The sequence below is a fragment of the Chiroxiphia lanceolata genome, chromosome 14 (genome assembly GCF_009829145.1).
Source record: "Chiroxiphia lanceolata isolate bChiLan1 chromosome 14, bChiLan1.pri, whole genome shotgun sequence".
Taxonomy (NCBI): Eukaryota; Metazoa; Chordata; class Aves; order Passeriformes; family Pipridae; genus Chiroxiphia; species Chiroxiphia lanceolata.
In genome coordinates, this window is record NC_045650.1 from 19,187,372 (window position 1) to 19,209,291 (window position 21,920).

Sequence of the window (21,920 nt, forward strand, 5' to 3'; positions counted from 1 at the left end):
TTTTTTTTTTAATTTTTTTTTTTTTGCCCCGAGGCAAACAAGGAAAACATGCCCTTTTGTTATTTATATTTTTTGTGAGAGGAGGAGGAGATTCGGGACAGAATGAGCCGCAGGGCAGCGTGTTTGCTGCCTGTCCCGGGGTTTGCTGCCAGTCCCTGGCAGGCTGTAGGTACCAAAGCAAATTCCTCCAGGTTGTCTGGATCTCCCCATCTGGTCCCCCCCTCCAGCCTGAGCACTGTGAGGATAAACCCCCGCCCTCTCTGTTCTTCCCAGAAATGCTGCATGGCTTGGAAATGTGCATCCAATCACGGGAAAAGCTGTTTTCTATCAAACCCTCTCTGCCTACGTTTACTTATATAATTCCCTAAGGGTTTTTTGGCATTGCCTTGGCCCAGGAGGAGGAAACCTCATAGCCCCTTGCACTGGCCACTCTGTGAGGGGCCGTGGTGACAATGGCACCTCTTTGAGCCCCAGACTGGGGTGTCCATCCCCAAATTGTATAATTATTCTTATTATGCACCATGTCTGCTCTCAGGGCATTTACAAGCACTTAAAGTAATATTCCTGAAGCTAAAATACGTGTTGGGATCATTTTATTTCCTTGGAATTTGAAGCTTTCAGGATGTACTTGGGTCAGTTTTGTAAACTTTTCTCGGGACCCGGCGAGGGTTGGGACATTTGCTGGTATTCAAAGCAAAACTGAATGTTTGGATAATATCTGAATCTGCAACCACAGACGTCAGCAAGGTGATAAATAACACAACACTCCTCATAACAACACAAGAAACAGCAACACCAACATGAGTCCTCACTTTTGCAGCTCACACCAGGTTTCTGTGAGTAAACGTGCCCAGGGAGATGTCCTTCATCTTCCTCTTTGCTTGTGGCATATCCATCACTATTTGTCTTCAAATATTCATCCCCCCCATCAGCTGAGCACCCTGCAGCTCCCAGGAGCCAGGGTGGATCCTCTTGCTGAGCTCTGGGTGCCTTTCCCAGTAGTGTGAGCTGAGCCCAGTTTGTTTGCACACTCCCTTTAACACTGGTGGGCTGTAGGTTAATGATCTTTGCTTGGTGTGTGTTGGTAGAGTTTTAGTCTTGCAGTCCAGATTAGCCTGGATCAGGTCTGGGTGGTGGATTTTTGTAGTGGAAAGAGGTTCAGTTTATGTGGAGATACTGAGCTATCCTGATCCAGAGCCTCCTGTGAGTGTGGTGGATGCTCTAAGTTACTACGGGCTGTAGGTGCCCATGTTCAGAGCTGGAACTCCCAGAGCTCGCTCACAACTCAGGATTCAGAAGGATTTTCAAATGTGACAAATATGTAGAAGCACTGAAACACCAAAATGAGAGGGGACTGAAGCTGCTGTGGTTCAGCACAAGGAGCTCTGGCACTGCTGACAGCTTTTGGAGGGATTTTAACAGTATTCCAACAGAAAGTGGTGTCAGGCGACAGCCCCCAGCAGCAACAACACAACCAGCAAGTCTTTTGGCATCACAACATCCTGCTGGGTCAGATCCTGCCATCTGTGGCACACAAGGGGAATTCAAGGTGTGTTTGGAGACCTAATGCAGTCCTCGAGCGGCGAGAAGCCCCTGCAGGGGCAGAGCTGCCGATGTTCAGGAGATGGACTCCAGCAGCAGCTCGTCGGGCGGCACAGGGGGCATTTCCACGCTGTTTATTCGGCCAAAGAACTTGGGGAGAGACCAAAACCTGAAGCGTGGGAAGTTTCTGTTCCTGGTGAGGATGTCAGTGTCGGCGGTGGAGAGGCTGCTGCGGCGCTGGGCAAGCCGGGCCCGGAGGGCGACGCAGCCGTGGCGCAGCAGCTGGTCCTGGAACTCGGAGGTCATGAAGTAGTAGAGGACGGGGTCCAGGCAGCAGTTGAGGCTGGCCAGGCACAGGGAGATGGGGTGGAAGCGCAGCGTGCTCCGGTGCACGGCGCAGTCCCGGATGAGGTTCTCGATGACCATCATGAAGAAGGGGAAGTTGATGTGGTAGGGGGTGAAGCAGATGAAGAACACGGCCGAGCACATCAGCACCATCCTCAGGGCCTTCTGCTTCTCGCCCGCGTTCTGCAGCTGCGCGGGGCCCTCCCGCAGCGACTGCCACATCTTCCACGTGCAGCCCGCGATGATCCCGAAGGGAATGACGAACCCGAACAGCTCCGCCACCGTCACCAGCGCGATGGAGGCGCCGGGGCTGAGCTGCTTCACCCCCAGGTCCGAGAAGCAGGTGTTGATGTTGCTGGACAGGGCCGGGCTCCTCACGATGATGAGGGGCAGGCACGCGGCCCCCACGAAGAGCCAGACCAGGGCGCTGGTGGCCACGTCATAGCGGCGCTTCCAGCCCTTGGCCCTGAAGGGGTGCAGCAGGAACAGGTAGCGCTGGATGCTGATGCAGGTGAGGAAGCAGATGCTGGCGTACATGTTGAGGTACTTCAGGTAGAAGCACACCTGGCAGAGGAAGCTCCCGAAGGGCCAGCTGTGGTTGATGTAATAATACGTCCGTAGGGGCAGCGAGAGCACGTGGGCCAGGTCGGCCACGGCCAGGTTGATCATGAAGATGATGGCTTTGCTCTTCCTGCTGATGAAGCGGCACAGGACCCACAGGGCAGCGCTGTTGGCCAGGAGCCCGGGGATGAAGATGAGGGTGTAGGTGGTGGCGTACAGGGTGGACTGGAAGGACATCTGGGGGTCGGTGCAGTTCCCGAAGGACGCGTTGCTCTCCATCTCGGCTGAGTCTCTTTGCTCATGGGGTGGTTAAGGCAGGTGGAGGGTTTCTGTGGGGAGTAAAAATGTACTGTAAAGCCAAAACATCTCTGTGGGGCAGCTGCACTTTAGTACTGAAGAATAAGTTTCGTGTAGGTGTATGGGCAAGTCAGTGTGGGTGTTTTGGGAAGGGTGTGGAGCCAGACCCCTCTCACAGAGAGTGATCCTGGGCATCTTCCACCCATCTCCTTTGGATGTGCTCCTCAGGATCTCATGAGATACCCCAGTTACAGTGACATGCCCACTAGGCTCTGCAGCCTCAGTCTCTTCATTGCTGATGCCAGAGAGTTGCTTTAGCTCCCCAGGGTTGTTAAGGACCAACTTTATTTTATTAAGTTTTCCATCCAGCTCCTGTCAAATTCGTGCTCTCTGATGCCTACAGGAAATTTTGGTGGGACTGTAAATAAACAGGGATTTTAAATGGATCTAGACACTGTCTTTGCAGATCCTTGCAGAAATCTGATGTGAATCAGCAGCAAAGGGAATAATTAACATCTGCAAAGGCTGGTGCTGGCAGGCAGCTGGAGCAGAGGCCAGTGGGAGAGGTGCAGACAGATCTATCAGCTCTGGCTCCAGATTTAAGGCTGGATTTATAAACTAATAACTGGCCCAACACACGCCAGTTGCTCTGCTGGTCCTGCTAACTCAATTCCAGCACTCCCAGCACATTGCGCAGGCATCGTGCTGCAGGAACAGGAATTATCCCTCAGCAGCAGGAATTATCCTTCAGTAGCTGCTCAGGACATGCAGGAAGATAAATACATCTCCCTTCTAGTTAAAGCAGAAATTCTTTTCATCCATTTGCCCAGCCCACCTCACCCAGTCAGCGCTGAGGGGGGATCAGTGGGTCATGGAGAGTTCACAGGTGCTCTCTGGAGAGGTGATGGATTTTGCCATTCCTGAGCAGAGCCCATGGGAAACAATCTGCTCTTTCAGGAAGAGGTGATCTGGCAGCAGCACATCACAAATCAAAGAGTTGGAGCATCATCTGTAACAAACAGATTTTCCCCTGGGAAACAGCCTGTGGGCAGCCTGTGCTGCCTGGAGCTGGGTCTGGCAGAGCCCTCAGCTCCTCCTGTCGCTGTCACCGACCCCTCAGCACTGGTAATTAATTAAGAAGCAGACATGGTGCTGTTTCCCACAGCCCTGAGCCTTGTGTTCACCCCAGGATGGATTTCCAAGAACGAATTGCCCGCAGTGGTGACCGGAGCTGCTTTGAGGCACAGAGTGAAGGCTCTTCCTCCCTGCTCCTCCTCAGCTGAGCAGCTCTTCAGTGGGGTTACCATGACTTCAGTTTCAGGAGGAAATACATATTTTATATATTTATATACAGATAAATACATCAAATATATCCTTGGCCTCTCAGCTGGCTGCTCAGTGCCCTGCTCTGCTGCAAGGAGGGTTGATGCTCACACCCTGCTTTCCAAATTGAGCCCTTCCTAAACTGCCTTCTTCCTTTTAGTTATTTTTTTCAGGGTTTGGTTGCAAAAAATAGCAAGGTTGAAGTGGAACTGAGGCTGCTGGGTGAGGGCACTTTTTGGCTGCTGACTGTGTCAGAGGTTTCTGATTGCTCCACTGAGTTGGGAAAGGCAGGAGAGGGGACGTCTGTCATGAAGAGACAGTGGGAAACAAACCCTTTTCTTCCCTGCAGTATCCCTGTGCTTGTTCCTCACCTGCCTCAAAACCCACAAGGGGCCTCTGCAGGGCAGTGCCCTTTGCACTGACTGTTTAACCCTGGCAAAGGGTGGCAGGACACCTTGTCTTCACATCCCTGCAGAAAACAGGGAGGGAAAATTGCCAGGGAGCAGCTTTTGTCACAGTTGTCCAGTGACATGGGTGGCACTTGTAGGTGTGGGCACATAGAAAGGATTACAGGGCACCAGCATCCCTGTCCTGCCATCTCCTCCCTGCTGTGTGCCTCAGCCCAAATCCTAAACCTTGTCCATGAAGAGCCTCCTTGTTGTTTTTCTCCATGTTTTGGCTTTCCCTGGGAGCACAGGAGTGTCTGTGTGTCAGGAGTGCTGGCTGTCACACACAGTGTTGGATGGCAGTGCTTGTGAGGGCACTGGCAGGAAAGCAGGAGAGATCTCCACCCTGCTCTGGGGTCAGGCCAGGCTTGTTCATTACAACAATTCCTGGGAGGATGGATTTTAAAACTTATTATTGTTTTCCAGTTTTCCCTTTGCCCAAAGCCCCTCCAGCTCCCCCTGCTTTGCTGTTGGTGTCAGGACAGAGATGCTCCTGTGGCCTTTGGCTGGAGTTTAGTTCCGCAACTTTATAAATCTTGGACAGGACCCTCCCTGCTTTTTCCTTGATTATTTTCCCTATTTCATCCACACATGGCTTTATTCATGGGCAGAAGCCACTGTTTTAAGTGGCAAAGCTGAGTTTTATCCAGCTGCAATTTCAGAGGGGAGACCAGTATCACTGCCCAAGAAGTCAGACTCCTGGTTGTGGATGCAGCACCACAATTCATTAAACATCAAGTACCTTTGCAATTAATTAGGAGGCCAAGGCATCTCTGGGTTCATTTTCAGAGTGTTTTGGAGCAGTATCTGTTCCTGGAGGCGTTATGTGGCTGTCACTGCTGGAAACCGCCCGGCTCCTCTGAATCACCCTGTGCCCCACCCAGCCCCACACCACGGTGGTATTACTGCATTTACTGCTCCCAATTCATTGGCAAACTCATCCTCATCTTTTCCATGGCCTGCTTGGCCAGTCCAGACTGAAGCTGAACTCCAGGCATGGCTGGGGAGAGCCCCAGAGCTAGAGGATGGGAGCAGAGCTGCCTCCCTTCAACCCTGGGATGCTGGAGAGAAAAGCAGGCTTGGGAGAAAAACTAGATCCACTTTTGGCTTGAAAAAAAAGCTCCTGGTTTAGGTGGTGGAGTTTTCTGGCACTGACGTTGTAAGCAATCATTTTGTTTGTTTAATCTCGGCACTAATAGGAAACGTGTAAACAGAGTTGGGCAATTACGGCAGCCTCTGTCACTAAGGGCAAAACTGAGGGGTTTGGGATCAAATGGAGAGGTTTGGGATCAAACAGGCTTTCCCCACATCCTGCCCCCTGCAGCAGCCTGCCCCATGCACCCACTGTGCTCACCCACCCCGGGAGCCGAGCGAGACGCTCGTGGCACGGGCACAGGACGTCGCCCGGCTCTGCCCGATACCATCTCCTGAGGACCTAAAAAAAGCAATACCATCGCTGCAAACTGCACCAGCTTCATTCTACCGAGGAAAAGACAGAAATGCCACTCACCTTCCCGTGCCTGCCGTGCCCCAGGGGGGGCACAGCCATGCTAGAGAGCACGAGCAGCGAGCGCCCGGCTTTTATTGCCCACCGAGCTCCTCAGCCATCCCAGCGGCTCCTCGTTTAACTTCCACATGTTTTCGGAGGGCTGGAATCCTGCCGGCATCTGCAGCCCAGTCCGGTGGCTGCAGAACAGGAAATCCTGTATTTTGTTTCTCTTCTCCCACAAAACGTGTGCAGCTAATGACGTTAAAGCCGCTGGGAAGGCGATGACGTCGTTTGGTCCAAGTGCCGTGGGATGGAGACCATGGATTTCTGTCCCTGTTTCGGCACAGGAGTTGTGGGAGGTGATGTTGCTCTTCCCTCGAGCTGCTCCTGCTCCTCTCCAAGGGCACTTGCCATTTGCCTGCTAAAAGCTATAAAATACAGAAGCACCAACCTTCCAATAAGGGCTCGCTGAAGGAAAACTGAACTCTCTGCCAGTGTAAGTTACTGGAAGGGAGTAATTTTCCTTCATTTTCTTGGAAGCTTGGTTAGCCTCAGACTATCAAGGCTACAGGCTAAAGGGTTTGGACTTTATTCCTGAAATAATAGTATGGTTTAAGGTGGAGATTTTCCCAAAATATCATTGTATAAAAAAACCTCATAATGTGCATCATTCCCAATTTTTTTCTTTTTACCTCCTTTAATTCCTTGCCTTTCTATATGCATATATATATATATATATATATAATTTTTAGTTCTTTTACTGCCTGCTGAGCATGACCACCTTTCTGCATTGCTGAGCACTGCAGGTATATACATACTGTGGTGTAACTTCTGAGGTGCCTCATTTCCAGTTGGACAGTTTTACCTGATATCCAGCGTCACATCTCACAGCCCAGAGCTCTATGGATTATCTGGCTGTCGGCATCTTTCCTTTTCTAGTTCTAGGTAAAGTATAAATAGAACCATTCTTGCTCTATTAATCAATTTTCTGTAACTGGTTCTATGACCCCTCAAAGTTAACGAGAACAGAGCTGAGGAAGAGAAAGAAGGAAGCTTTAGTTCCCAGTTCAGGGTCTGGGATCGAGAGTGCACCAGAATCCATCAGCTCTGCCACCCACTCAGCTACCAGGTTTCTATCTGCAAGGAAATCATGGAATCCTGGAATGGTTTGGATTGGGACTGTAAGGACCATCTCATTCCCACCCCCTGCCATGGGTAGGGACAGCTTTCACCAGCCCAGGTTGCTCCAAGCCCTGTCCAACCTGGCCTTGACCACTTCCAGGGATGGAGCAGCCACTTCTCTGGGCAACATGGAGCCCCACACTGGTCATCTCCACTGACAGCAAAGGGATTTGGAAGATGCAAGAGGTGTTTATCATTCCAGGTTTTCTTCCTGGGCATCTTTTGCAGCAGCTGATGCTGATCCCTGGAAGAAGGAGCAGAGCTGGTGTATTTGTGAAGCATTCCCAGATCCCAGCAGGGAGGCTGGCACTGCGCCCGGCCCTCCCCAGCGGTCAGAGGTTAATCCCGAAGCAAAGTGGCTGTTTTATCAGGATATCCTGCCTGGGACATCCTACTTCTGTGTCCCCAGCAGCTCATCCAGCCATCCCTGAGCCCTATTTTTAGCTGGTTGTTTATAGCTGAGGAAGGAGAGGTCGGGGGATGTCGGACCACAGCGAGGGGTTTGTAACCATGTCGAGTCCTTCCTCTGCTTCTTGGATTTTTGGAGAACTTTTGGAGAAGATCACAATGTTCCTGGCCATGAAATGCTGATAGATTGACATCAAGCCTCCTCCTTCAACACACACCACTCAACCTCTCTGTTCTTCTTTCAACCGAGAGCACGTTTTTGGGTAGCGTTTGTATTTCTGGCTCATTACCCACATCAACGTGCATTTTACACTTGGCAGTGTCCTCCTTTCAAAGGCAGAAGGCACAAAGGAATTTTTAAATAACTGGGAGACTTTCCCTAAGGCCTCCAGATGAAGGTTGTCTCTGCCTGTAGCCTGGTATCCTGTGGGCAGGAGACCAAATGCAGATGATCAGCACCTCTCAAGCGCTCAGCACTGAGAATATCTGACAGGATGCACCTGAAGGATGTATGAAAAATAAGGGGAGGAGGAGGGTTTGTTCACACAAAGCAGCTCACCCTTGTGCACACTTTCTGTGGGTTGAGTTGAGCCATTGGCACGTGGCCCGTGGGGCTGGTGAGTCCCCCTCAGCCCTGCACAGTTCTCTCTACAGGGGGAGCGTTTTGGGGAAGCTTGGATTTATTTTTTGCAGCAAATAATTGTCAATCACTCCCTTACTTTTTGGGCTAAGCCCTTGTCTAATCCACAAACAGCATTTTTGGTTAAAATGCACCAGTCATCCCCAAAATCTTTTCAATGAAATGAAGCGGTTTCGTATTTTTGGGTTGTTGAGCTGTTATCCTGCATTTACAGCATATTTTGGTTTTTCTCTGTGCAGAGAGGGAGTGATTTCATTTCAGGGAAGCAAATGAAGGTGGGGTGCTCACGAGATCCTGCAGCTCAGAACCTGAGTTTGCAGAAAGGCATTAAATCCCACAGGGCTTCTTCCCCAAAACATTTGCTGTCGTGCACAGGGGGGCTCTTTCAAGCAGGAGAGGAGATACCAGACCTCTGATAGTGGTTAAAATGGGGTGGCACCGCAGAAAACACATTTTCTTTTGCTAACAGGTGAATGGCTTGTGTTCTAGAGGAAAAGAACAGGTTATGCTGTGGTTTTGCCCAGGGTTGTGCCATGGGGTCATGCACTGTGTCTGTGCAGGTGGCTTGGAGACCTCACCATGTTTCCACCTTGAGCAATTCCCTTCAGGACCAGTCTGGACACAAAGATCCCCCAGCACCACGAGCCCTTCAGATCCACCCTTCACATTCCTGGCATTGTGCTGTTCCCAACCTTTTGATCTGGTTAAATTCTGCCTTTCTGTGGCATCTCTGTTGAAACACTTTTTTTTGTGTCTGCCCAAGAAGGATGAAGATGCCTTTTTATAGCTGGTGAGTCTGGGCAGTGGGACCAACACAAGAGATAATCCAGGAGCAACATCATGAAATTGTGTTTACTCTTGTCAAAATAATAAACATGTTTTCTGGTCACAGGAAATAGGGTGAATTACAGGAACTGGAACAGGGTATGTTGTACCTTTGAATGTTTGAGAGCACTGGCAGATAAACCAGCACCTGCAGCTCAGGTCCTGTGTCAGATCAAGCCCTGACCAGCCCTGAGGGCACCTGAAATACTGTTCTCCTCAAGAGAACTCTGGATTTGTCTGTTCTTCTCTTGAGACACACACTGAGGCATTGGAGAACCTGAACTAACCTTTGGATTTCACATCTGGGTTTGTGGAGGCCAAACTGATCATCTTTGCTTTTTTAGGTGCTTTCAGAAAACTCCAAGTTCTCTTTGACCTCTTTTTGCTTTGAGTTGTTGCTCTCTAGACCAGTTCACCCTCATGACCATCCTGGTTGACTTTCTTTTGTGATTTAACCCCATCTGGCAGCTGAACAACACAGAGTTGTCTGGTCACCTGCATGTCACAGTGACATGACTCGAGTGGCTGGAACTGGGGAGCTTCTAAATTCAATGTGAGTGTGGTAGATTTAAATAAATAAATAAACAAACACTAGTGAGGGTGAAAACCTCTCTGTGGACAAGCAAGAAATCTATAAAAGCTGATGTGCTCCATCATTTGAACTCCTCGATCCAAGGAGGAGCTGATCCCACAGAGTTTTCCAGATGCCAGTGATAACTATGAAATGCAGCTCATGTTTGCAAAACTGTGTTTATTTTTTAAAGCATCAGTTCCTGGGAAGAAAAACATAGAACAAGCTACACAGTTCCCATAACGGTGCCTTTGACTTGTTTTCACCTGATCAAGGGAGGATTGTACGAGAAAGAAATGACAGGAAACAGCTCCCAGTCATGTGCCAGCCGAGCAAGGTCTATAAAAACCCTCAAAACAACCTTCAAAACTAAAGTCTCCTTCACTGACAACATCATACAGAGTGTAGCTTATGAGAAACTGCTGAATTGAGAACAATTTTATTCTGGTTAACTCTGTTCCTGAGCATCAACCCCTTTGTGAAGGGACTACTTGCAGTGTGTAAACAATTCTGGGTGTCACTGGCATCCCAAACTGCCAGTTACATCACAGAAAACATTTCCATCAACCCCAGTGCAGGATCCAGTTCATGCTACTGCAGCCCACAGTCATCTTCTCACACGTGGGAGGAGAACTATGGGAGCTTATTGTGCTTAGTCAGTGTGCCACCACCTTTTAGAGCAACCCCAGTGAAATGGTTGTTTAAACCTGGCTACTGTTTGCTTTCCCCCATTTGTTTTGCAAAACAGAGAAGTGGGAAAACATAACATACAGAAAATATTTGGCTGAGTTCAAATGTAACTCAGTGGAATTGAATGGTAAGATTTAAAATACACTTAGCAAGTGTTTCTGGTCGTTCTGCTGGTTTTGTAGCAACATGTAAGATATTTTCTGTTGCAAGACTGCACATTGTACAAATTGTACACGTTCTCTTGAAAATATACAGGCTTTCAAAGGCAACAGATTGGTGCCTGTGTTCAGCCAAATCAACTCCCAGGTATCACAAGGATACCCTGGAAGTTACACAGTGGGTAGACTTAGCTGAAGAGCTGTCACTAATTTAATGTAAGGGGTGAATGGCGTCCTCCCTTGTCACTGCTTTGCACAGCTACATAAAAATGTAAACATTAGGATCATGAGAGGAGCTGGCAGAAAAAAACCACAATAATTTATGCACTTAGCCTGTGCTCTGTAAGTGGCATCACCTTGGCAAGGACCTCTTTTAAAAAGCTACATCGATTGAACTTGTTGAGCTGAGCTTTTATGGGGCAGATTCACCTCAGGTACCTCTGGCCCAAGACGCCCCACAAAGAAGAGAGTGAGGACCTGAGTGGTGCCACCACCATCAATAAATCCACCTGCACGAGTGGCAGGACCACCATGGTCCTGTCCCTCAGGGTCCAAAGGTGAAGAACGTGTCCTGATCATGTCCTGATGCTCCCCTTGCCAACAGGGGCAGCTTGGAGGGGAAGAAAGTCACTCGGAGCAAGGGAAGGTGCCACTCTCTGTGGTGCTGGAGGAGACTTGTCTTTCAGGGGGTCTTGCACCAGCTGTAGGTGCAAGTTATAGGATGTGTCAGCAGTGAAGGAGCAAACAGAGGTGGGTGAGGAGGAAATGGAGGAGGGGAGTGGGAAGGTGAGTGTGGGAAAGGTGAAGCAGAGGTGGTGAGCAGTGGGATGCACACAAAGCCAGGAGTGGGCTGGAGCCTCCACCTGTCCACAGCCTCAGTTGTCTCTTGTGATTACTGGCCATTTTTATGTTCTTGTGTGGTTGTCCCAGAGAAGACACTTCAGCAGATGTCAGTGTATGGATGTGGGATTGTCTTTGGCTTCATCCTAGAGCCATGGAACTGGGAAAATAGAAGAAAAGCCCCTGGGACTTTTCCACCACTTCCTAGCAAAAGCTTTGTCTCTCCCTCCTGTGTGTTTCCTAGTCCAGCCAGGTCGGGCGTGGGTGGCCCAGGGGTGGGGAGGGTCACACCAGGTGGGTCGCTCATCAGATCCCAACACACCGGTCATAGACAGAGGTTTATCTTCTGTGTATCAAAGATTTTCACTGCCACCAAACTCCCCTGCACTGGCAGGATCTTCCACAATGGAGTTGGTAATTGAGTATCCCAGAACAGTCCCAGATCTCCTATGAAATATCTGAGTTTTTTTCAGCTGACTTTCCTGTCACTCCTTAACCGATGAGCCGCTCTCCTTGCTCATGAGCCGGCTCCTGATGGCCATGCTGCTGTGCCTGGATATCTGGTCCTGGAACTCCGAAGTTGTGAAGAAATAGATGATGGGATCCAGGCAGCAGTCCAGACTGGCGAGGCTTAAGCAGAAGGGTTGTGTGTAGAGCGTGATGGTGCTCAGGAAGCAGTCGGTGATGACGTTCTCTTTCACCAACATGTAGAAGAAGAAGTTGATGTGGTAGGGGGCAAAACACACGCAGAACACCACGGCACACATGGAAACCATCCGCTGGGCCTTGCGCCTCTCGCCGCTGTTCTCCTGCGGGATGTGGAAGCCCCGGAGGGAGTTCTTTGTTTTCCAGGTGCAGAACAAGATGATGACGAGCGGGCCCACGAAGCCGAAGAGCTCGGCCATGCCCGTCATCAGCACCGTGGCCACGCTGCTTCGGATGGGCCGCACCTGGAGGTCGGCGAAGCAGGTGTGGCTGTTGTTGGCCAGCCCGTAGCCCCTCATGATGGGGAAGGGCAGGCAGGCCACCCCCACGAAGAGCCAGACCACGGCGCTGATGGCCACGTCGTAGCGCCGCTTCCAGTCCTTGGCCCTGAAGGGCTGGTACAGGAAGAAGTAGCGCTGGATGCTGATGCAGGTGAGGAAGCAGATGCTGGCGTACATGTTGAGGTACTTCAGGTAGAAGCACAGCAGGCAGAGGAAGCTCCCAAAAGGCCAGGTGTGGTTGATGTAGTAGTATATTCTCAGGGGCAGTGAGAGCACGTGGGCCAGGTCGGCCACGGCCAGGTTGATCATGAAGATGATGGCTTTGCTCTTCCTGCTGATGAAGCGGCACAGGACCCACAGGGCAGCGCTGTTGGCCAGGAGCCCGGGGATGAAGATGAGGGTGTAGGTGGTGGCGTACAGGGTGGACTTGAACGTGATGTTGTTGCTGGAGCAGGACTGGTTGCTCTGGATCATGACTGGGCTGCTGGAAGTGTCTGTGGTGGTGTGGGGCAGGTGGGTCATTCCTGTCAGGAACAAAAATGGGATGTAAAGGCAAAGGCACTGAGGGAGGTGTCAATACTCATGTTTGGCTTTCCTGTTTGACTGTTCAGTGCAAAGTAGAGGTTTGGAATTGTTGTCTGTATGATGCATTCTGCTGCCTTCTTCAAAGCTGCCCTTTCAGAGGTCCCACTGTTCCCACAGAACTGGGGACCATTCCTGGTGTGTCAGTCCCACAAGCACGGGTGAAGCTGTACTATACTGGTCACAGAGCAGCATGAGAAGCTGCCTGTCCTTTTGGCCACCTCCTTGAGGTCACCTGTGGTTAGGTCTCTGGGTATCAGGGGTGAAAGGTGGCCCATAGCCCAACCTCTGTGTGTGAGCAATCACATTGCCCAGTGATCAGAATGTGGGTGACAACCACTGAGTCATGGAACCATGGAATGATTTGGGTTGGAAGGGACCTTAAAGACCATCTCATTCCAGCTCCCTACCAGGGGCAGGGAGACCTTTCACTAGACCAGGCTGCTCCAAGCCCTGTCCAGCCTGGCCCTGGACACTTTCAGGTGTGTGCTGGGCTCTGTTGGGCACAGCTGTGTTGGTAAAACGCCACATGTTGAACTGTTGGGCCACCTTTGTCTTGTCAGCTTTTGGAACTGGGACCAGTAAGTTGTGTAACTTGTTTTCAGGAAGGCAACACAGGCAGGAGGAGTTTGGTTTTGCTGGGGTTTTCCTGCCAGGGTTATAATTCTCATTACAGTGATTCCCTCCTGTGTTAATATAACGGTTAAAACTGAATATCAGCTTCCTATTTCATGTGGCACTGCAGACACTGATTCACTGCTTCTGACTCATTTCCTGCACCACTGGCAAGGGGCATTTGCCAGAAGAACTGTCTCTGTAGGTACATATTAGTAACTCCTACCCCGTTACTAAGGTTTTTTTCCTTCATGCTATAAAAAAAGGGTTGAGTTTGGAGCTCTCAGTGACACAGAACACCAGTAGCTGTTTTTTCAGGTTGTTAGTCGTTGAGGTGCTTGGATTTGGCAGCTCATACAGACACTGCTCCAGGCTGCCATGGAAGGGTTGGGATTCAGGCCCCAGAAAGCCCAGAGATGTCAAGGTCCTCATGGGACACAGCCACCCTCACCATGGGTGGTCTGGCTCTGGCTGATACCAACAGTGACACTGCTCCTGTGGGCTCCCCACACAGATTCTTGTTTTTTTTTTCAACCTCTCTTTCATGCCTTCAAAAACCGAGGTCTGCATGTTTATCTCCTGCAGCTTCAGCTGCGCCAAACATCACAGAAGTGCTGCAGTTGAGAAACTCTCTGTCTAGGCCCCTTCCTCCTCCAAGACGGCACAACTGCTGGAGGCCTCAGAGCTGGTTTTATCCCTCCAGTTCATTCCCAACAACCCTCTCCACAAGGCAGCTCTGGGACAAGATGTTCATGTTCCCCAGCTGCCCCATCCCAGGACACTGCTCCTCTCACAACACCATAACATGCCCATGAAGAGGGAAGAGGCTCAAATGGTGCTGGAAACACAGCAGAAAAATGCAGCTGGCTCATGGATTTGTCTCCACCAGTCTGAGAAGCAACACTGGAGGCCTCCCACTCTCCGTCCTGGTGTTCGGGACACTGAGACAGGGAGTGGCAGGGCATGGAGCTGAGCACTGGGGTGTTCCCTCAGGCTGTTGCTTCTCAGAATGGTAAATGTGGGTTACATCCTATTTCCTGGCAGTGCTGGAAATTTCTGGGGCTCGAGATGTTTCATTTCCATCTGGTTTTGCAGTTCCAGCTGGACGGGGCCATCTGCTGCCCTTGTCTCTGGTAAGAGCATTGCTCTCCACACCCAGTTACTGTCCCTTCAGGTGACCTCTCACTTTGCTAAGAAGCCATTAAAGAGCCATTTTCAGTGTCATTATCTGCCTGTTTTTTCTTGGATGTGAGGTGTGACTGACTGACTGCCTGGTGCTCCTCCAAACCCAACTGAAACCACGGAGGATTAGGGACATTTGCAAAACGCTGTATTTTAAGGCCAGGTTTATATTTAAATGCTGGCCATGTGTGCATGTTCTTCACTCCAGTGAGTCACATCAACCAGTTGCTCACTGAGGTCCTCAGCTACAGTTAGTCCTTATTTACATCCCGTGTGACCAGAGTGCAGCACCAGCGATCAGGGGGTTGGTGCTGACTCAAACTGGGCTCTGAACGGGCTGTTTGGGGTAAACCAGCTTGTCCAGGATGTGTCTCTGTGACACGAGGGTGACACCAGAGCTCAGCCATCACTCTCTGCTAGCAGCAAACCATGCCCAGGCACAGGGAGCAGCCCAGGGCTGAGCACACCCCACAGCGTGGGGAGGCTCCCCCTCGCCCATCACCTCCTTCTGCTAATTGTCCACAAGGTGTCAGAGTTAATCAAGATTTCATTTCTTCGCCCTCTTTAAGCTACACTTCTAACCCCCAAGTGCTGTCTGAGTGGCAGAGGCGGCGCTGTGAGTGTTATCTTCTAGAGTGACACCAAATTGAAAACATCTTGTGTTGCTGAATAACTGATATTAGGGGGAAAATGCTCCCAGGAGTGGTCCCATTGCTGGTGTCATCTCTGCTGATGATCTTACAGGTCTTTTCCAACCTAAATGATTCAATGATTCTATTTACAGGTAGAAGAGCCCTGGAAAGCTGCACTGTGATGGAGACCATGGAGCTGAGGTGAACCTTGGAGCCAAGAGGTTACAAAACCCACCCTGTGGGAATGCAGGTGATGTCCCAGCCCCACCACTCCAAACAAATATAACATAGGGACTGTGAACAGGAGAGGGATTTCCCTGGAGTCAGAATATCCCTCTCTGCATTCAGGGAACTCGGGGTCAGGCACTGAAGGGAAGGGGCTGAGCAGGGTGACCTGGCTGGCAGAGCTAAGGCATGAACACAGTTAGTGCACACAGGGCTGGTGTCTGCTGGCTCATCAGCCTGAACATGAATGACTTCACTACAAAGCCATAAAAATATAACCAGATTAAACCATCTCTTTAGACAAAATGCTCCCAGACATATGCACAGGGGACCACAAAATTACTGCGTTTCTGCCCTTCCTCCCACTTCTGCTGAGACTGAAGTTCAGTCCTACACCATCCCCTTATCCTCCCACCTCTGCACAAAAGCAGACACACAGAAATACCACTCAGTGCCTTAAAATGAGGTTTCCAGAGCTGTCAAGAAAGCAAAGTTCTTCTCTGCATGATGTGTGTGTGCAGCAAAGGCTGTAGAAGGCTGAGAAGTTCCATCAGATTTTATCAGTGCTGATTTACATGTTGCAGAGACAGCTCCTACTGCAACAGTGCCCTCAGATTATGAAATTCAAAAAAAAATTGGTGATAAGCAAACACAATGTGATCTAACTACTATTTTTTACATTTTTGTTAGTCTGTATTTCTGAGGCTGTTGCAAAAAGGACACAATAAGTGTGCATGTTATTGCTGGATCTTTGGAAAATAACCATGGCATTTCTAGGAAAAATGTGTTCCTCTGGAAAGGACTGAGAAGCACAGGAATGTCATTCCAGAGTGCTGGATCTTTCTGAGATGTCCATGAGCAGAGAGGCTGATGGATTTGATGAGGACACAAATATCTCTGCCCTCCCAGCAGGGCTATGAGTGACCCACTGCACTTGCAACGAGGCGAAACCTCTGCCCTTGGAGTGGAACATTCAGCAGTTAAAGGGACTTTTTCTTCACAGAAAAAGAGCAGCTCTGGGTTTTCAGAGAAATTTTCATTTTGCAGCACTGGTGCAACTCTCCCTCCTGCACCAGCAGCTGCAGCTTCTCCCAGGCTGGGCAAGGGCTGTCCCGTGCAGGGATTTGCAGCATGGATGTAATTCCCGTGGCTGGGGATGTTGGAACTGGAGCCAAAGTCCCAGCACTTTCATTTGACACTAAAAAACATGCCCTAGAACCAAAATCCCACTTTCCCTGCACGGCTCCTGCTCCAGCCTGCTGAGGAACCCTCTCCTGCAGTCTGACATCCTGACCCCCATTCCCTGGGATTCCCTCTCCATTCACTTGAAGAAATGTCACACTCAGGGGCCACCCACCATGAATCCTGTCTGTGAGCACCAAACCCACACGTGCTGCTTTGCTGGGCTCCCAGCAGAGCTGAGCTGCTGGTGCAAGTGAAAGCAAAAACTGCAAAAAACCGCCTTTTACAAATTACAGCTTAAAACTTCAGTCTGTTAAGTTTTAATCCAGAGCAGTGACTGCAGTTTGAATTATGAATTAAAACCACCTCAGGATTCTCATTAACAAATGCCTGTCCAAGCAATCTTGCTATTTTTGTCATATTGTGTCCCCTGACTATTAATAATTTCCTCCTGCTGCAGCTCAGTCACAGAGGGTTGAGTGGCACAAAACAGGCAGCCTGTAGGTTTTTTTATGGCAATACAAATTGCCATTGGAAAAAAACAGATTTGCAAGTTGCTCCTATTGCAGAGAATGACTTTTAAATACAATATATTCCCCAAGAAATCAGGCAAGAGAAGAAAATTGTAACTGTGCCAGTAATGATGCTGGAGGAGAGCTGGAGCACCTCTAATTGCCCACGCTTAACATTTTGCTGTCTCCAGCACCAGCAGCTGCTGTTTCAACTCCTCCATGTGTTCACACAGAGGGTTGGCACACCAGGACAGCGGCTGCTGCTGTTGCAAGACTCAAAGTGCCACAGATCTGCTCCTCTCAAGAGCCAATCCCCAAGGAAAAGCCCGAGGAGAGGGAGGATTTTTCGGGGAGCAGCACGGGCGCACTGAGGTGGTCCTAGATCCAAGGAGAGAGTTTAAAAGCAGCCTTACCTTGCAGACAGAGCCCAGCTCAGCGCAGCCCAGCTCAGGAGGAAGTGTCGAGTCCCTCTGCCCCCCTCCAGCCCTGTTTACACGAGCACGGGGACCTGGGTGACATCACGGTGCCACAAGGTGCTGCTTTGCCTGCGGGCGGTGCTGGGGCTGCTGGATCCCAGTCCCTGCTGCTCTGCCGGGAATCGCTCGGCTCCCAGCCCTGCCGAGCTCGGCCCCGGCCAGGTGTGTTCCCAGCAGCCCCAAAATTGGGTTATGTGCCTTTGTCCCACGTGTTTTCTCTCCCGTAGCTCCGCCGGGGTGGCTCGGCACCCACGTGGGAGAAGGTCCCAAGGGGAGCTGGGTGTGGGGCACCCCTTCCTCCTCTCCAGCTCTTCCTCCTCTCCAAGCACAGCTCTGAGCTGACCATGGAAACACTCCCGAGGGTCCTGCCTGCTCCTCCCTGGAAGCTCAGCTTTGCTCTCCCCTCCTGACCGAGGACAGTGCCCGCTGTGCAGGAGCCTCAGCTGGCGGCTGCTCTGTCCCACCTCGGGCTCGGTCTTCTTGGGGATGAGGTCCTACTTCCCAATGGCTTTTTTTAGCACTGTGTGAACCTTGCTTGACATTTCTCCTGAACTAAATCAGCCAGAGGCTCAGTTTACACTCGCTGGAGCTCCCTGCCAGCAACACCAAAGGGTGGCACTTGTGACATTGCTTCGAGAAAGGGGCACAGATCCAGCCTCCCCCTCATCCCAGGGGCTGAACACTTGGGTGAGGCCAGGGCTTCACCCCCTGGAGGATCTAATGGTTTGGATTTTCAGAAAGCCACTGGGAATCTGACCTGGTTTGCCCTTTTGGGATCTCCCTCTGGCTCCCAGCACACGACTGTCCCTGCTCTTGGCAGTTCAACTTGACTGTCCCCGTCCTTGGCAGTTCAACTCTGCACTGTTGTGGTCTTGGTGTGAAGTTAAACATCACTGCAGTGATCACCTGATGTGAGGACAATGGAGATGTTGATGTCTGACTGCTCAGAAACCTCAGAAACCAAAACTAATGGGTCTGATTCAAAGAATTCATGCCCCAGACGAGCAACCCCTAAAATCCAGCACTGTGCTTTCCAGACAGTCCCATTTCCACAAGTTGTGGAAGGAGGTTGGTACAAGCTGGGAGCTTGCCAGGTGTTTATTTTAAAATTATTTCTATGGGCTTATGCAAAGCAATAGTGAGAGTTTGGCTGGTGCTCAGTGTTTATCAGCACATCCTGTTTAGCTGATTTTTAATTCAATCAGCAATGGAAGCATAGTTGCTGGAATTTATCCAATCTAAAATCACCACATAATGCTCTTCTTGCTTAAATTGATGCAGTTGCAAAGGCAGGAGAACGTCTTCCTGCCCCAAATGGAAGGACTTTTGCTACCTGGGCTTTTGTGAAGCTCAGCTGGGAGGTTACAAACGTTCCACAAGCTTCTGGGTGACCTGAGCAGTGTCTTGCACCCTCAGGTGTAGAAGGGACTGTGGTAGAAGCAGCCTGGAGGATTCCAGCCTTGTTTATCAGTGTTGCCTGTCAATTATCCTGCAGACACAGGGCAAGGAAGTGGCTTTTTCTGCTGATAAAGGGGCCTGACTGGAGAGATTCTGCAGGCAGTTCCACTGGTTACAGCTGTAATCTCCCTGCAGAGCCCTTTGCCCCAATTATGGAGGTAAAACTTCGATTTTTGGAGCATTAGGCTGTTCCTGCTCTTGGCCACCGCTTCCCAGAAATATTAGTTAACATAATTACCTGTGTTAGAGGAGAGTTTGGCTCCTGCAAAACCACCTGGGCACCAACGCTGGTGCTGCCACCGTCCTGTGAGGGATAATTGAGCAAAGCTGTGGTTTTAATGCAGAAAAATGGCTCCTCATTTTCCTGTTTGCTGTAAGGGAGCTGATTTCAAAAGAAAGATCACGTTCAAAAGAATGATCACATGTAGAAACCTGTTCCTGTGCCTTTTTCATGCTCCTGTTTGCTTTCCTAGCTCTTTCCCAAAATCCAAAGCGCTGACCAGACAGGAACAGCACCAGTGTGCTTTAGTTCCTGGGATATTTGGAAACTGGGTTTTTAGGTCTGATGTTTTCCACGTGCACAGGGGGAGAAATCAAAGAAGGGAGAAAAATCTCAAATAAGACAAATTACAGCCCTTTAGTAGGAACGAGGGGAAAAACAGTTGCGTGTCTGAATTATTATTAATATATATATAAAACCCCAATGCATTAGTATATACAAATTTTAACAGTATTATATAATTATTAACACTTATCTGAAATGATGGAATCCCAGGATGGTTTGGGTTGGAAAGGATCTTAAAGCTTATCCAGTCCCACCCACCTTCCACTAGCCCAGGTTGCTCCAAGCCCCGTCCAACCTGGCCTTGGACACTTCCAGGGATGGAGCATCCAATAAATAATAATTACATGGGTGGAGCATCCAATAAATGAAATAAAGCCTTAGATTTCATGTCATAGCATGGATAGCAAATTGATTTTGCTGTCAACTTTGTAGTGTGGAAAAGCAGATATTCAACAAAAGACACTACCAAGAAGTTTATCTAAGTTTAGTCAAAAGTTGACTAAACTTAAAGCAAAAAATAAATCTTTATATCCAGATTCTGTGATTCTTCCCATGGAAAATTTAGAGGCTTATTTAAAGGAGCACAATGACTTAGAAAGTGCAAAGCACATATGCAGATTAAATTACATAAATATGTTGTTTATTGTAAACAGTCAGATAACAAAAAAAGGAACAGAGAGTGGCAAACATTGTAAAATTCTGCCCTTTTATCTCTGTATGTGGGGCCTGAGCTGATAATAGTTTTTCTTTCACTAAAAAAAGAGAAGCAGCAGCCACATGGAAAAGGTAAGAAGGGGGTGGACTGTGAGAAATAATCTCTAATTCTCTGCCTGCATTTTCTGGCCACTGAAGCCTCGTTGCTCGTTAGAGACTCTTGTGCTGTTCCAGAGCCACAGTTACACCGGGAGTTAAATCATGTTTTAATTGTTTCATCTGCTCCCAGCACAGACACACACACAGGGCATTTCTGCCCGACAGAGAGGCCGAGTCTGTTGGAAATGGAGAGATTTTTAATTTGAAACAGGAGCATTTCTTAATAGAGCAGCCTGCTGGCTCTGCCTTAGCCCATCCCTGGCTGCATCCCACGGCAGTCGCTCCCTTCCCTGCGCTCTGGAAACTGTGGATAAACAACGAACTGAAAACGTTCACACCGAGTGTTCCTACAAAACAAAAACATTCCTCTCTGGTAGCAGAAAGGGAAAGGAAATCTTGGAATGCTTTCAAGTCTGGGGTACCCAAAACCTTGGAAGCTTGCCCCAGATTTTACTGGGAGCAGCTGAGCACCTTGGATCCCTGGAGCTGGAGGAAACTCCAGGAGCTTTTCTCCTGGGCTGTCTGGGGTTTGCCGACAGCAGCCACAAGGATTTGCCCGTCAGAACTGTTGCCCTTTGTTATTGTTGGTTGTTTCCTAACTTCTGTTTTTCAGCAGAAGCTAAAAAGGAGGAAATGTCTTCTCCTCTCACCAGCCAGAGACTCTGAGAAGTATTTTCCATCCAGCTGGTGCTAAAAATAACCTCAGTGGTTGTCTCTGCTGAAACTTCTTCTCCCTCCTTTGCAGTTCAGAATCCCTTGACAGGCAGAACCCAGTGACCCTTTTGGAGGGGATAAAGGAATAATTTGAGGGATAGGGACCTGGGGAGGGAAATGAACTCCTATTTTTGTCAGTGGTGATTTGAATTTCTTTGCCCAGTTTGATTTCTTTGTAACAGTTCCCATCCCAAGGGGGTCTGTGTGGTGGTGAGTAACCCTGGAGCAGCTGCTACAAGCTGGCACATGAGATGCCTTTTCCTTATCTGCACAGGGTGTAGAACTCATCCTTTACATGTCTTCTGGAGCTTTATTTTCCTGGAGTTTTCCTGGAGGAGAAACACTGGCACAGTCTGGCGAGATCCAACTCAGTTTAAAGGTTGTAAATGAACAAGGTTTAGAGTTCTCTGCATAAGGATCTTCTTGTCTTGGAACATCACACCAGGGAACCAAACTCACGTTAGAACTGTCACATGTCAACTCTCACATGCTGTGGGAGTGGTGTGAATCTGGACATCCCCGTTGGGATCCTCCCCGAGATATCACCCCTGGCTCTCAGGAAAGGAGGTTTTCAGCCTGTAATGGAACCATTCCCATGGGCACAGCTCATCTGGGAAGTGGGAGGGCCTGGTCAGCAGGGGAAGGCTGGTGAAACCGGTGT

At 49.6% G+C, this 21,920-nt stretch overlaps 2 protein-coding genes across 2 annotated transcripts; both read right to left on the minus strand.

Moving 5' to 3' along the window:
- Positions 1 to 586: 586 nt before the first annotated feature.
- LOC116793785 (putative P2Y purinoceptor 10) lies at positions 587 to 6,402 on the minus strand. Its single transcript, XM_032701907.1, has 2 exons — positions 6,025 to 6,402; positions 587 to 2,777 (listed from the first exon to the last, which is right to left on the minus strand). The coding sequence occupies exon 2, from the start codon at positions 2,725 to 2,727 to the stop codon at positions 1,618 to 1,620; it is 1,110 nt and encodes a 369-aa protein (XP_032557798.1). The 5' UTR covers positions 2,728 to 2,777; positions 6,025 to 6,402; the 3' UTR covers positions 587 to 1,617.
- A 3,389-nt stretch (positions 6,403 to 9,791) lies between these two features.
- On the minus strand, positions 9,792 to 17,780 carry LOC116793786 (putative P2Y purinoceptor 10). The gene is made up of 2 exons (XM_032701908.1): positions 17,647 to 17,780; positions 9,792 to 12,827 (listed from the first exon to the last, which is right to left on the minus strand). The coding sequence occupies exon 2, from the start codon at positions 12,823 to 12,825 to the stop codon at positions 11,803 to 11,805; it is 1,023 nt and encodes a 340-aa protein (XP_032557799.1). The 5' UTR covers positions 12,826 to 12,827; positions 17,647 to 17,780; the 3' UTR covers positions 9,792 to 11,802.
- Positions 17,781 to 21,920: the final 4,140 nt, after the last annotated feature.